The 15,167-nt window shown below is 44.6% G+C and overlaps 5 protein-coding genes across 5 annotated transcripts; 4 read left to right on the plus strand and 1 right to left on the minus strand.

Annotated features, from left to right (window-relative positions):
• Positions 1-21: 21 nt before the first annotated feature.
• On the minus strand, positions 22-1,176 carry BX661DRAFT_146468 (SNF2 family N-terminal domain-containing protein; the record flags this gene model as incomplete). The annotated part of the gene is made up of 2 exons (XM_051533170.1): positions 22-305; positions 408-1,176. Coding segments are annotated over 2 exons (1,053 nt in total), but the record flags the coding sequence as incomplete, so codon positions are not given.
• A 5,209-nt stretch (positions 1,177-6,385) lies between these two features.
• Positions 6,386-6,859, plus strand: BX661DRAFT_126259 (lysozyme-like domain-containing protein; the record flags this gene model as incomplete). The annotated part of the gene is made up of 1 exon (XM_051532465.1): positions 6,386-6,859. A coding segment is annotated over one exon (474 nt), but the record flags the coding sequence as incomplete, so codon positions are not given.
• A 573-nt stretch (positions 6,860-7,432) lies between these two features.
• On the plus strand, positions 7,433-9,318 carry BX661DRAFT_68165 (uncharacterized protein). Its single transcript, XM_051539410.1, has one exon. The coding sequence runs from the start codon at positions 7,597-7,599 to the stop codon at positions 9,271-9,273; it is 1,677 nt and encodes a 558-aa protein (XP_051388951.1). The 5' UTR covers positions 7,433-7,596; the 3' UTR covers positions 9,274-9,318.
• A 1,265-nt stretch (positions 9,319-10,583) lies between these two features.
• Positions 10,584-11,873, plus strand: BX661DRAFT_188532 (uncharacterized protein). Its single transcript, XM_051537432.1, has one exon. It carries the CDS (start codon positions 10,704-10,706, stop codon positions 11,772-11,774), a length of 1,071 nt encoding a protein of 356 aa, XP_051388952.1. The 5' UTR covers positions 10,584-10,703; the 3' UTR covers positions 11,775-11,873.
• Positions 11,874-13,550: 1,677 nt separating this feature from the next.
• On the plus strand, positions 13,551-14,749 carry BX661DRAFT_68265 (C-5 sterol desaturase Erg3). Its single transcript, XM_051539411.1, has one exon. It carries the CDS (start codon positions 13,781-13,783, stop codon positions 14,684-14,686), a length of 906 nt encoding a protein of 301 aa, XP_051388953.1. The 5' UTR covers positions 13,551-13,780; the 3' UTR covers positions 14,687-14,749.
• Positions 14,750-15,167: the final 418 nt, after the last annotated feature.

The raw sequence follows: 15,167 nt of genomic DNA on the forward strand, positions 1-15,167 counted from the left end.
GATCCTGGTCTGCCGCTGCTGCTGAGGTGTGTCGCCGTCAATGTGACAGTATGTGATCCCCTGTGCATCGAAGTAGTCCTGGAGAATTATCAGCGTGTCCTTGAACTGCGAGAATATCAGCATCCTGTGGCCACGTGTGCGCAGCTCTGGCATCATTGCATGGAGCACTTGAAGCTTGCCACATGAACTGATTAGATGCCTGGTCGCCTCATCTGTGGTCTCAAAGGTGGGCTCGATGCCTGAGATCAGGTATGGGTGGCTGACGATCTTGCGCACCTCCATCAGCACATTTTGCAGTGATGCTACTCCACGCAGCTTGGCACCCAGTGCTGTGGTGCCCTGGCTGGCAGCCATTGCTGGTGGTAGCAGTGTGCTAGTGGAAGCACGAGGGCCCCCAAAGCCGACACTGGATCCAGCGCCAGTGCCCATGTTCTTGTCGTTCTTCCGCAGTGCCCTGGCAATGTCATACAGAAGCTTAGTATTCTTCGTCAGCGTCGCTCGGTACAACTTGCGCTGCAGCTCGGACATTGGAACTGGCAGAATGAGCTCATACTTTGGCGGCACCAGGTCTGGGATCTTATCCCTGGTACGCCGCAAAATATATGGATTGATCATATCGCGCACTAGGCCAACCGACCTCTCATCAGTCACATCAAAGCTGGCCCCAATATTCACCATCTCATTGCTCTTGTCTGGATCAATGAATCCGAGCAAGTTGAACAGCTCACGCAAATCGTTCTGCAGCGGCGTTCCTGTGAGGACCACACGCTGGTGCGCATTAAACTTCTTCAGCTCCTGGTACGTTTTGGACTGGTTGTTCTTGAGCCGGTGGCCCTCGTCAAATACAATCGCCTGCCATATGAAACTCGGATTCGTGAACTGCGGAATTCCTCGTTTAATGATCGACTCATAGCTGGCCAGTACAACATGGCAGCAGAGGTCGAGCTTGCCTTGAGCTTGTTTGCGGAAAAGCGTGGTCTCCAGCTGGATCTCACGGCTGGCGGCCTGACCAGACAACTTGCACACAACCAAAAATGGTGCCCATGCCCTGAACTCGGCCATCCAGTTGTCGATTAGCGTTGATGGCACAACGATCAGGAATGGGAAAGTGCCACAGTTGCTCTTGGTTGCCTCAATGCCGCGCAGAGAATCAGGGATCGTTGAGTGATAGACCATCGACAGGAAAGCGATAGTCTGTATGGTCTTGCCCAGCCCGGGGTCATCGGCAAGGATGGCCGGCTCTCTGTGCTTCCATTTGTAGTTCAAAAAGTTTGCACCCTCGAGCTGGTAGTCGTACATAACGCCGCCCTGGAGATACTCGGGCTGCCTCTCAGCTGCGGCAAAGTCATCAGTCGCAACCGCTTTGGACTTTAGCTGCAGGCGCTTGTTCAAGCTGACCAACTCGGCCCTTTGCCAGGCCTCACATACGGGAAGCCACGCGCCGTAATCCTGCGGATTGTCAATCGGACTGGGCAGCGCCTCCCAGGTTGCCTCAGCAAAACTCTGGCCCTTCCACACGACCCGCACGGATTTGTAGTTGATGTAAAAGACCCACGCGCCCTTGCTGCTGGACAGCCCAGCGGCAGCGACATGTGTCTTGCGCTGCTTCTTCTCAGATGAATTGCAGCTCAGCGCCTGGATGATTACGTCGGGCTCCAAGTAGATCCTGTCGAACGCATCTTCAAGCGCGGGCGGGCACAAGCCTGACTTTGCTTGTACCATAAGCGTCCCCAGCATCAGACTAGGACCTACTGCTTGCTGCCAAACTCGCGGAACCCAGCTCAGATGACGGTACGACTTGTTCTTCCACTTGACGGCAATGTCCACGTTTGCTGGAGTGTATTTGCCGCCGGGCATGTTGTCACGCAGCGTCAGCACCTTCTCTATGGCGCACTCCTCAAATGTGGCGCACAGCGCGCACTTCACGGCCGAGTCCGACGACGGCAGGGCAATGCCAACTCGGTCAAGGACTCTATCGTAACATTGGAGATGGTAGCTCAAGCCGCAGCAGTTGCAGGATATACCCTCGCTGCCAGAGGGTAGTAGCGACGGACAATGGCTGCATTTGGCGTCATCCGTTTGGATCTTAGTAAGAATCGAGTTGTTGCTGCGTTGACGGCCGACCGCGGCCCCGGACTCGTCAACAGAACTGAGCGGTGTTTGATTGCCGGAAGAACTGACCCGCCCTGAAAGCATCTCATCGCTGTCAATCAAGAATCGGGACGATATGCCACTCACAGTCTGATTCTGTGTCTCGGCTGGCTGCTGGCGAAAAGCCCGCTTGCCAAAATTGATCTCTCGCAGCGCCCTCCTGCGTTCAGAACTGATGCGCTTCAAAGTCAATTCCGACAGTCCGCGCGACTGCAACTTGCTTCCAGCGAAGTGATCGATCTCAACAAATGGATAAGTGCCAGCCTGCGACAGTGACGGGAGGCCGGAAGCGCTGCGCCGGCGGGATTCATCGCTATGCAGCCGCTTCTGCGACACAGAAACATTACCTGCGGAAAAGGAAGAAGCGGTGGCGCGTGCAGGTACGCGTGCAAAGGTGATGATGGATGCAGGTGCGCTCTTCGCAATATTCCCCGAAACCATTATTGCGTCGTCCACATCGCCGTCTTCAAAATCCACATCCCTCATCTCGCCATCCTTGAGTGCGTCCATGGAGGAACCACTATCGATAGTAGACTCGCTCGATGAGGGCCAGCCCCCAACATCCAAGTTGTCCTCGGCCTCTTCCTCTGAATCAGACAGCATATTCCGCTTTTGCCCAAAAGCGATGCTGTGTGAGGACACAGCGCTGTTCATGGGCCTGCTGCTCTCTGGAGTTATCAATTTAGACCCAGGCGCGTTGGATTCCACGACGCCCTTGCTGGGAAAAATATTGCTTGTGCCCAGATCAAACCAGAGGCGCCCTGACCGAATTGTCAACCCCGTAATGTCTGCCACATCGCTGGGCGCCAGGACGGCCGGCGTTTTGTTGCCAGGAACGGAGTTGCGCACTGGCTTGCGCTCGAGATTGCTCTTGCCCTGTGGCGACTGCATAATGGACGAGTCACCTTCGTGCTTCGCTCTCTGAAACTGCGCCACAAGATCCTTGCGCTTGTTGGCCGAGCGCGTGCCCTCGTACAGCATAAGGGGGCCCATGACACCGTCGAAAGCACTCGGCTTCTCCCAGGTAAGCTCCTTGTCGCTCCACTCGGACAGGTAATACACGCGTCCAGAGTTGTCCCTGATGGAGTTGACGATCTTTATTATGGTGGGTCGCGTCCACAGCGAGTCACTAGCGTTGATTGTTGCCATGCCGTTTGCATCATCAAGCTTTGGCGCAACAATGCATCGATTCCAGCCAAGCGTGGCCAACTGCCGCCGCGAATACGGTGATGTCTTCTTGACAGTCGACCGATCCGTCACCAAAGGGCTCAAGTCGTCAACCTCCCCGGTGACAAACACAAAATCTCTCACTCTGTCGTGAAAGGCAGACTCGCCGTGTGGAATGACCTCCATGGCGACGTCAATCAGAGTCGCCAAACCTTCGTTTTCAAATCTGTCGATTTCCGGGAGTCTGCTGTTGGCTATTCGCTCAAAGCGCAGGTTTGTGCACCGCTTCTCAAAGTCAATCAGGGCATCTTCACAGTTAGTTTCAGATGCGATCGGCTCCCAGGTGCAGTCCTCGACATTGTACCCCTTCCAGAAGATAAAATATTCGGTTTTAGTGGTGGTAATTCGCCTGCCGATAATACGATCAATTTCATACTCGTTGCTATTCTCCGAAGAGGGCGAGGGACTGGCAGGCATTATTGTGCGAGAATGATATAAAAATAGGTGTGAATAAAAAGTTGAATATAAGAAGGAAAATGTGGGATAAAAAAGAAAAGAATAGCAGTAATAGAATAATAAACGGAAATTATAAAGATGAAAGCAGAAAGCAGAAAGAATAATAAAGAGAGGCGACAATGGCACGCGAAAAGTGTACAATTGAAATCTGCTGGATATTTGGCCTGCTACAAACGGACAAGTGTTGCACAATGTGTTTATATACGTTTAGTTCACTGGTAAGTATTTAATAAATTCAGAAATATTGGTCACGAGGCCAAGAAATTACACGAATAAAGTGGCATGAATTGCATATGGTCACTAATTAAGAAAAAATAACCTTTTTCCCAAGCCACCCAAACCAAAACACAATAAATGCAAAAACGCAATTTACTTGATAGCAGCAGAAGCTGTTGGAAACAAATGTTGCTGGAGAGAGAAAATAAAGACTATATTGTGGAAACATATTCCTCAACTTTATAGAAACGCAAAAAAGTGAGTTTGAGCTGCTTATATATTCTGACTAGGACTGTGTATTTATAAAACCAGTATGCCTATTCAACTACGTACCCAAAAAATTGGCTTGGCTACTTGTTTAGGAAAGAACTCAAAAGCTATTTTCGCAAAATTAAAGAAAATGAAAAAGTGAGAAATCTCAAAACAAAGTTAGGAAGCAAAATAATGATTTGCAATTAATAAGAATGCTAAGAGTATTTTATAGGCCGATGTGGCTATTGGCAACCTAGGCAGCAGTATGGGTTGCTCATATGCTATTGGCGAAATCAGTTATATGCTACAATGGATTCCAATTTACAAGGCCATTTTAGAGACGAAAAAGTTTGTTGGAAATTAATCACTGACCAATCACATTTGAACTCAAGGATGTCCATGATGTCTATGATGGACATAACACCAACTATCATGACACCACTTTTCTTACCAGACAATCCTCAAGAAATGCTTTAGACAATGGTGAAATACCACCAACAATCAAGAAAGTAGCTGTTGGTGACAATATAATAAAATACTCAGCATGGCAATTGTATTGGTGTATGTGTGTGTGATACACATATTTGCCAAGAGTATTTTACTGACTATAAATACTTATTCTAATGCAAGACTACAAAAAATCCAAGCTTACATTATGACATTGCTGCTTGCATACAATACCACAACATTGAAATAGTATGTGGTTATGCTGTCACATGACTCAGCCCAATTCTGGTGTCACAATATTTGTAAGGGAGTATGTGAGTGAGTGAGCACAGAGAGAGCCCCAAGGCTGCTGACATCTGGAGACGCAGGGCCACATGATGTTATGTGAGAGCAGGTCTACAGTCCTCCCACCACTGATATTAATGAGTGTATTTAATAAATAGATTAAATTTCTATTCTATAAAAACAAAGAAGAAAGAGAACAAACGTTGTGTTAAAAAGTATATGTATTCGAAAAATGAACTAAAAGAAAGCTAATGGATGAACAGCCTCCACTGTTCATATTCATTAGTATTTATATGTGCATATGAATTCCCGCATATCCAAGTAGGAAATTAACTATGGCAATTGATTAATGAATCAATCGCGAGACAAGCCGCAATTCCTTGTATCACACAGAGGGTCTGTTGGTCATTATGCTCCTTGTTGAGCACACATTTACTTTGTATCCCAATGCCTATCAGTTGCCCTTTTATTTATGAGCACTAAGACTCACAGTCATAAAAAGGGCAAAATAATAATATTAATTAGTTGTGATACAAGAAAATCCGGCGTCCCCAGTGAAGTAATTCATTAATCAATCGCCATAGTTAATTCCCTACTTGGATATGCGGGAATTCATATGCACATATAAATACTAATGAATATGAACAGTGGAGGCTACTCATCCCTTAGCTTTCTTTTAGTTGATTCTTAATAAATACTTTTTATCGTAACACTGTAGGTTCCACATCTGGCATTGGTGTCACTCCTAGGTCCTCTGTCTTCATTGAGACGCTTTTATTGCTTATCACAAAGACCTTCATTTAATGACCAGAAAAGCCACTTAAATTGGCTGACCCACAGTAAAAAAATGTTTGCGTTAAACCTCCATACCATAATCAGTATTGGGGCCCATTTAGAGTTAGATGTCATTAATTTTCTATCAAAATAATATTGCACACTTGGTATAAACATGTAGTCTTTTATTTTCATAGGATGGGTGGTTTGACAATGTAGAGTTGTTTATAAGGGCTTCTCTTTTCCTTTTTAAAATTATAATTATTCTTAAAATACCGAAAGAAAAAGAAAATAGAAAGGCCACGTTTATTCACTTTTTTAAAATACTTAATACAAAGAGTATGTGCATCTGCTCACCCAGCAAGCTACATGTTATTTTTTTTTATAGAATCCCTCAACCACGAAAAATAGTATGGCAATATTTCCTAGCTTTTTCTCCAACTTTTTTTTATTTATTTATTATTACTATATTTTCTTTGACGAAATATTCTCCATGAAACTGCAACTTTTTACTAGGGGTACATTTATTGCGCTGGGTTCGCTTCTATCAATGTGTGGTCTGGCTTCCGCAGGCTTGAGTGAGTGCCAGAAAAACCTCGCCATTCAACAGACAAATCTATTTCAGCTTGACAGTATTCAGTTTGACTATGGCCACTGTGAAAAGGACGATACAGGAAATGGCTACAGCGCAGGTATTGCTAATTTCTGCACAGGAATAGGAGACCTGTGGGAGGTGATAAAAATCTACCACATAGCGACCAATGGCGACGACGAGTTTACAATTTTTGACGAAACTCTCCAAAAGTATGCCAACGAATTGAATGGTACGACTGCTGGCTTGAAGGATTTCTGCAAGGTGTGGAATAAGGCAGCTGCTGTGCAAGAGTTCATGGATGCACAAGATGAAATATTGGATAGTCTTTACTTTAAGCCCTCTCAAGAGTATTCTGACAAGTTGGGATTAAACCTCAGTATTAGCCAGGCTCAATTATATGACACATCTATTTCACATGGTGCTAGCAATAACAGTCATAGCCTTGGGGGCATGATTGAACTGACAAACAGCAGGATTGGCAGGGATATCGGAGGAAACTCCACCAGCACTCTGCAAATTGGCGAATTTATGGTGGACGAAATCGAGTGGCTCAAGGAGTTCCTCAATGTCAGAGCCGGGTACTCGAGCGAGGGTGATGCTACTAACAGCATTCAGTCATATCTGTACATGCTACAAAATGGGGATTATGCGTGGGGAGACTCTGTTTACACTTTGGACAATGAGAACAAGCAGATTCAGCTTTTATGCACCAATTCATACACGCCGAATAAGGACAGTGAATTGGATTATGTATCGCCATCATTGCCGCTATCGTCGTCATCACTACCGGTCACTATAACACAAAGTGAGGCAGATGGCCTTGATGGCCTGGATACAGCATCTCCCACTGTAGTAAATTTGTAGCAGCTACCGACATGTCAATTTTCATTTTTTAAAATTGGTGAATACAATACAATACTTGCACCTCCGCTTTGAAACATGCGAGTAAAGTCCAGTCGTTTTCCAATGCTAAAACCAATCTTTGTATAAAAGAAAAATGTGAGCTCATTTGTCTTACAATTGTAAATAATTTTTGCATTGTGTGTGTGAGAGAGTGATGGCTCAAGTAAAATTGAGGATATAAAGTAAGGAAAACCTACCCACAGTGCTTTCCTGCGAACTACTTTTTTGTCTATTTTATTTTTAGTAGCTCTATCTACAATATATTTTTTATTAAATTAATAATCGTGTTCATGACTTACTTTCAGTCGTTGCCGGCCCACATAATTGAACATATAGTTGGTTATACCATCGATGGTACTTATGCTTCAAAAGGGTTGTTCGACAAACCTGGCCAGCACCCAAACAAACTGTACAGGGAATTACTGCATACTTGTAAGTGCTTGCGTATATGCGTTCTTGCTCGGCAACACAAATGCCTTTCGCTTGAAATCGACCTGAAGTTAAAAAGCGTTCAAGCTGTCGACATGTTTTTAGTACCAGGCATCTTCACACCTCAAGCCGAATCCAACCAGCTGGCCAAGGTTGTAACGATGTATGTTGATTATATGAGTATCACTGATGGGAGCGCACATATGATTTTGGTTAACTCAGAGTATATAAACACACCACTATTTTCTGTGTATAAACTAAGAATACAGCTGAGTGATGGCTTTGGCAATATCCCCGAAAGATCCAATACTGAGAGCAATGTGCTACAGTTTGCCAACCTCATCAAGCAATTAATGCCCAATATATGTGATATTGAAATCGAGTACTGCATACCATGTGCTGTCGAAGCATCACGTCATCAGCATCTATTCAGCCAAATGGCAATGTCGCTTTACAAAGGTTTGCACACATCGCGTTTAATATTGCAAAAAACAGACTCACTCACTGCTTTCAAGCCTTACACAATAACGGGTCTCACACATTTATTTATATTGGTTGATAAGCATTTTGCAGCCAACATCGGCCTGATTCACAGGAGTGCGGGCACTTTGGTCGGGTTAAAACTGATTAGCAAGGATGATGCTGAGCAATTTCAAAATTTCTTGGTGAACAATGAAAATGGTGAGGCAATTGTATATCCGTGCATACAGTTTTTGGAGCTCGGAGACTGTGTCTTGGGACCACATGAGTCACGGCCGCTCACCAAGGGCACAATATTATTCCCTAGATTGCGCCAACTACTGATTGGTTCGGTGTATCCATTCGGTGATGACGTGCTTTTCCGAGGAAATAACGAGACGCTGGAATATCTTGAGCTGGCTCTGGACAACAAGGCAATTCAAATTCTCAGTAAGCACCGTATTTTTAGCAGTGGAAAGTACCCCAAGTTGCACACTGTTTATGTCAGCAACTCAAATGACGAAATAGAAATGTCATCTGTACTGAGCGATCGCGCTTATGCAAACTGTGCGCTTAAAATGGGCTCAAGCGCGCAGAAACTGAGCATCCGTGGTGATTATAAATACGCTGGGATAATTACACAAATTTCAAACAGCACTCTCATCAATATCCAGAGGCTGCAACTGATCAATACTGACTTAAAATTGTACAATGTCATTACCTTGCTCAAGGCAATACCGTGGCTGACCAGCCTGCATTGCCGCTCACTCATGATGGACGCGAATTTGAGCGAAATGGAGCCAGCCACATTGGTAGAGCACATGCGCGCAGTTTATTATCTACTTGGAAGCAATTTAGGTGAATGTTATGTTTGGCGCCAAGGTTTCCAATCGGCAAATGCAGTTGCTCTGTGTGCGTTTGCGCTGGCAGCAATTTGCCCGCAGTTTTATTTATTTGCCACGAATCATGCTCTAAAAGAAAAGGATATCCCGGGTATCAGAAACATAACCACACAATTGTTGGAACAGTCTGGCAATAATCCGACATACTCTCGCATCGCTTCATGTTTAAAACTGTAGTTGATTAACTGGTAGTGTTTTTATTAAACTCTTGTTTTGGGTGGGTGGTTGTTTTAAAAAATTGAAATGAAAATGAAAGTTTTCAATTGTTGGAAAATTATAAAATAGATCTATAGACCAAAGTCTGTTTTCTAAATTAGAAATTCAGCTCCTTGTTTTATTTACGCGCAAATCTTGGACCGACATTACGCGTAGCACGATCCCCAAAAACTGTCTATTTCAATTATAAGCATTTATTTTTCCACTGCACTTGTTTTTTGTTTGAATATTTGATTGGTGGTGTTAAAAATGTATGTGGCAGATGAGTTTTTTTCCGCCAGATTGACTCACAGATGGGTCGAGCAAAAAAGTTTTAAACATACACCTTTTTTATTTAGTCAGAATCAAATTACACAAGTCAACGTCATTCTTATTGGCACTTGTCTCTGTTATCTCGGCCCTCTTTCCTCTCAGAATAATACTCGGACGTAATAAAAGGAGCACGGTCCATTCCCTTTTTGGATATATTATTATTCTGATTGTTAGTTTGTTTGAACACAATAGCAGTAAGTGATGCGTCTATTTTATCGCAGTAAAAACTTTGAGTATCCATTTTTTTGGTATCCAGAGCTTTTTTTCGTTACTTTTTTGTCAAAAGTTAGAACTGTGTTTGTTACTCATTGATGGAGGACCAACAGAAAATATCACGCGTAGCGTATATGTTTTGTTTTGGCGTACACATGTAGAAATAAAAACATGGATGGCAGATGGAAAGAAAAAGAAAAGGAAAATATTAATGATCAACGAAATATCTTTTTTTAGACTTTGGATGTTGAGCGCATATCCGCTCTCTTTCCTTGTCGGATTTTGCCCGCTGCTGCTGCTGATGTTCTTTTTCTACTGTCAGCACAAAAATAAAAAAGGGAAACGATATAAAAAGGATATGAAAGGCTGCACACAGCAGACCATTTCCCTCTTCTTTTTTTGTGTTGGCATTCACAAGCGTAATTATTTTATTCTTGCAGTCGACAATCTAAAATATTATATTGTTTGTTTTCGTTTTTTTTACTCGTTTTCTTTTTTATTCTCCCTTTTTCATCTATTATTTCTATTACCCGTATAATTAAGGCGTATTAAAATAAGACCGTTTGTATCCGACGCCTCTTTATCCCCCTCCCCCTTTTTTTACCCTCGTCTTATTTCCCTGTATACCAGTCTCTACAACAAAAATTTTTTATTCAAACTTTTTGTTCACCTTTTTCACTTCTCTAAACATTTATTTATCTGCAACTTTTTGTTTTTCTTCCCCTTCCTTTTTACTCGCACTATCCTTTTTTGTATTAACCTCTCCATCATCCCCACTCACATCCACTCTCTCACTAACGTATTCGCAACAGTACATCCATAGACCTCCCGATACAAAAAAAGCAAGACCATTTAAATAAGAAAAAATGGGACTCATGAAAAAGATCAAGGGCTCGTACATGTTTACGCACATGGAGGTCGGCAAGTACACAAAGCGCCGAGGAGCCAGCACCTCGCGCGAAAGCATTGACGCGCACGCCACCACCGCCGGCCATGGAACCATCCGCGCAGCCACCACCGAGTTCATCAGTGAGTTCGACCGAGCAGCCGAGGAAGCGCAGAGGGAGGAACAATGGCAAGCAGAGGAGCAGAAATGGCGCCAGCACAGACACGAGCAAAAGCTACGCCACGCTCGTGCAAACAGCATCGAAACCCTATCAGCCGACCACCTCGAAGAGGCGCACTCTGCAGAAATCCACCAGAAGCAGAAGCAGCCGGCGTTGAGCCGGTATAAATCATCCATGGAGCTGTCCGCCTCCCAGCGCTACCAGCAGATTCCGCCGGGCGCCAGCAGCGGCTCTCTTCCGTATGCCTCAGTGCAGTCGCCGCAGTCCGGCTCCTCCCGCACCACCGCTGTGTCGACCCCGCAGGCGTCGCCGTTCGAGGGAGACGCGGGCGCCTTTGACGCTGAGCCTGTGCCGCGGTCCCGGCCCAGGGGCGCGCGCACAGCGCGGTCCAACATGGACATGCAGTCTGTGTACTTTGCGCCCGGCCGTAACGTTACAATGACCAACCAGCAGAAACAGCGCGTGTCCGTCTACCCAATGGCTGATGAAAAGCCGCAGTTCAATAAGAATTCGGCGTCATCCATGGACTACTACGTGTTTACGCCGACGCGCCGCGATCTGTCTGCGATGCCGCTGGACTCGAAGCGCAGGACTAGGGGGGTTATTGCTCCCGAGGAGATGATGGCGCCGGAACTGCATCAGAATGAGGTTGATGCGGAGGCTGAGAAGGCGTCGAAGAATCCGTTTGTTGAGCGGAGGATGAAGGCTAGAGTGCTGGTTAATGAGGGCTGGGATAGTGCATCGCCGTTTACTGATCCGCTTATTGGGTCTGGCCGCGGCGGTGTTGATCCAAATGACCCTCGCAAGTACCTCAATACCCCTATGTATGCCAACCAGGCAGGCACTGGCGGAGTGGATCTGCTGGCATAACCTTTTTTCTTTTTCTTTTTTCTTTTCTTTTTCTTTTTATTTCGTTTGTTTGTTATTCTTTTTCTTTTTTCATTTCATCTATTGTTTTTATGTCGTTAATTAGACGCCTAAACCCTATTATATTTTACTCTGGCGCTAAAACAATTTTATACACACAAATGAACAACGGTACCTGCAAAAAAATAATTTCAGATATTTATTTTCCGTATGACATTTTTATATTGACTTCGACAATTTTGCGATTAATCGCCGCTTATTTCTTGCATTTGGGAATGTTGAATGAAGACGACGAAATTCCGCATTGAAAATCATTCGATCATGGTTTCGGTTTTCGCATTTCAGTTTTTCAGTCAGCTAACTGGGCATGGGTGGCCAGCCACAAAGCCCCTTTTTGAATCATTTCATTTATTGTTTATTTTTGTGCATAGTCTCGCCGGATATTCCGAGATGAAATGGTTAAAGCTGTAAAGTATATTTTACCCTGCCTTCTTCATTTTCTCTGCTTTACGCCGGCTATCTGTATCAGGAAACATGAACTGAGCTGAAAAAGCCAAGTGTTTTGTGCAGAGCAATGCTTGTGACAAGAAAAATTGAAAGAGCCTACCTAGGCTTTAAGAAAGTAAAACATCATGCCAGCCCCAAGCCATTTTTTCTGCTCAAATAAAAAATACGAAATATTTGCGGATCTTCCGAGAAAAAGGAAGAAAAAACATGTGGGAGATTTGCCATGCTAAAAAAGAAAAAACCCGCATAAAAACGAATTAATGCAAAATAAAAATCGACCCTGCAATGATTGGATGCTCTGAGAGTAAGCAAAAAAAATAAGCAGGTGATGTTATTTTAGAAGCACATAAATATTTTATGCCAAACATGAAAGCAAGAACAAAAAATAACCGCAACGACGAATGCTTTAAATAACGATAAAAGTGGCTCCTTGCATGGATGTAAAGAACTAATAACCCAGAAAACATCCTCATCCTCTTTTCTCTCTCTCTCTCGTCCTTATCACCCGCAGTTGCTGGCCATTGTTCTTTTTTATTTTCTTCGCTCGACGCCTACTGTTACCATTATCGATTGTTTGCATATCAACACACACACGGGTACTATACAGGTGCGCTCACAGAAGGTAACACCATCCCAAATAAGGGTTCATTTTGCATTCAGAAGCAGTAACATCCGCATCCGCATCAGCGTCAGCATTAGCACGCATCTTTCCAAACCCCCACCTTCCGTCTCTTTATTCTTTTTCAAAAGAGGCCCAATCTTCCGGTTGTACACCGAAAAAAAGGCCTCTCCTTCCCCTCCCTTCCCTTTACAAAAAAGGGGGAGAGGAGTGACTGACTGGACTTGAGCCTGACCTTGAGTTGACTTGGCTGTGTAATTAATCGTGGGAGTTCGTTGTATGTGCTGAATTAATGGGCTGTGGCCATTCACTACCGTGTAGGTTTTCTATTCGACTTTCATCCTGCTCATTTTTTTCCACCTCTTTTTCTTATCCTCCCCAAATTGTTCTTACTATTTCGCTTGTCAGCTCTTGGTAAAGTGAAATAAAGTAAACAATAATCAACTCAAAATTAACACCAGGAGGAGAACAGGAATCTATCTTATGGTGTGGATTGGATTGTCTTCCTTTTTTCCTATCCACCAGTGCTTTTCCTCTTTCCACTCCACCTTGTTCACTGTACATCTTGTTTGGCTTTTTTGGGAATAGGAAGAAGCGCTTTCCCTTTTCTTTCACTTTTCTCTTTTTCTTTTCTCTGTACTAACTTTACGCTTTTACTTTTTTATTTGTTTGGTATTTTTCGAGTTACTTGAGCTAGTCGCGTCGTAGATAACCAATACGCGTACTGATATTTACTCCAGCCATTAGTGGCAGTATCAACACCACTACTACTTTGCGTCTTTTTTTGTAAACAGATAAGCACACACCGACAGCACTAAAAAATCAGCAGCAGCAGTAATAGCAAGTCCAATCAGCACAGAGGGTTGCTGTAGATAACAAAATCATGGACGTCGTAATGCAGTACCTGGACACCTACGTGTTCGACAGCGTCTACAACAAAGCAGCGCTCCTCACATCGACCTCACCACTGCCGCGCGATAGCCTTGTTCGGCAGTCCCTGTCCCTCTTTGTATTCATCTACACGTACATTATCTCGTTCTACTTTGGCACAGCCGGACTATCGTACAGATTCCTCTACGATAAGAAACAGGAGCAGCACCCAAAGTTCCTCCCCCGGCAGCGATTCATGGAAATGGCATGCGCGTCGCGCGCCCTGCCGCAGATCACAGTAATGACGATTCCGTGGATTCTTGGGGAGATCCACGGAAAGTCTCTGGTATACAAGGAGTGGGATAAGTACGGGTACCCGTATCTGTTCTTTTCTGCAGCAATGTTTATTTTATTCACGGATTTCTGCATTTACTGGGTCCACCGGCTGGAACACCACCCGTCGGTGTACGCAAAGTGCCATAAGCTGCACCACAAGTGGATCGTCTGCACACCTTACGCGTCGCACGCATTCCACCCAATGGACGGATACTTGCAGTCCATACCGTATCACCTAGCGGTATTCGTGTTCCCAATGCACGAATACGTTTACTTGGGCCTTTTCGCCTTTGTAAATGTCTGGAGCGTAATGATTCATGATGGCGAGTATGTGTCGGATAACCCAATTGTCAATGGCGCAGCGCACCATACGATTCATCATTTGTACTTTAACTACAACTACGGACAGTTCACGACACTGTTTGATCGCCTGTTTGGAACTTATCGGAAGCCCTCAGCGGAGATTTATGATCGGTCAAGGAGAAACTCCAAGCTGGTGCAGAATGCCCAGGCTACATTTATTGACAATGCGCTCCCGTCGCTCGAAATTGTCGGCAACAATAATAACAAAAAGACCCAATAAATTAAGGGGTGTTTTTTCTTCTTTCTCATTTTTTTACACTTTAACTAAATTCAATTAATATTTTCATAATTTTAAAACAATCCCAAAAAAAAGTGTGCAGCAAATAAAAAAACCTCCACACACCATTAATTATTTTTCAAGGTGCTCTGAACGCTTAGCGCCGACGCCGGGTTGCGGATCATGTGGTGCAGAATATGGTATACAATATCCTTGTTTGTCCAGTAGCTAAAGTGCGCGTGGAATCCCAGCCAGTACTCGTTGTGTAAATGGCGCTTATTAAAAGACACTATGTAGTCCATGCGTTCCAGATACGGCAGTGGATGCTGGTCCTCACCGTCCTCACCATGGGCTGTGTCAACAGCGCTCGGCAATAGGGGGTCGGAGATAACAGGACAAGAGTGCTGTTGCGCGAGTTGATCTGACGCCTGGGTGTGCGCAGGTGCTGGAGTTAGGGCTGGGGCTGGGCTTGGATCCGTGGTGT

This window comes from Kickxella alabastrina, assembly GCF_025024165.1.
Source record: "Kickxella alabastrina strain RSA 675 chromosome Unknown BX661scaffold_31, whole genome shotgun sequence".
In the NCBI taxonomy this organism is placed as follows: domain Eukaryota; kingdom Fungi; phylum Kickxellomycota; class Kickxellomycetes; order Kickxellales; family Kickxellaceae; genus Kickxella; species Kickxella alabastrina.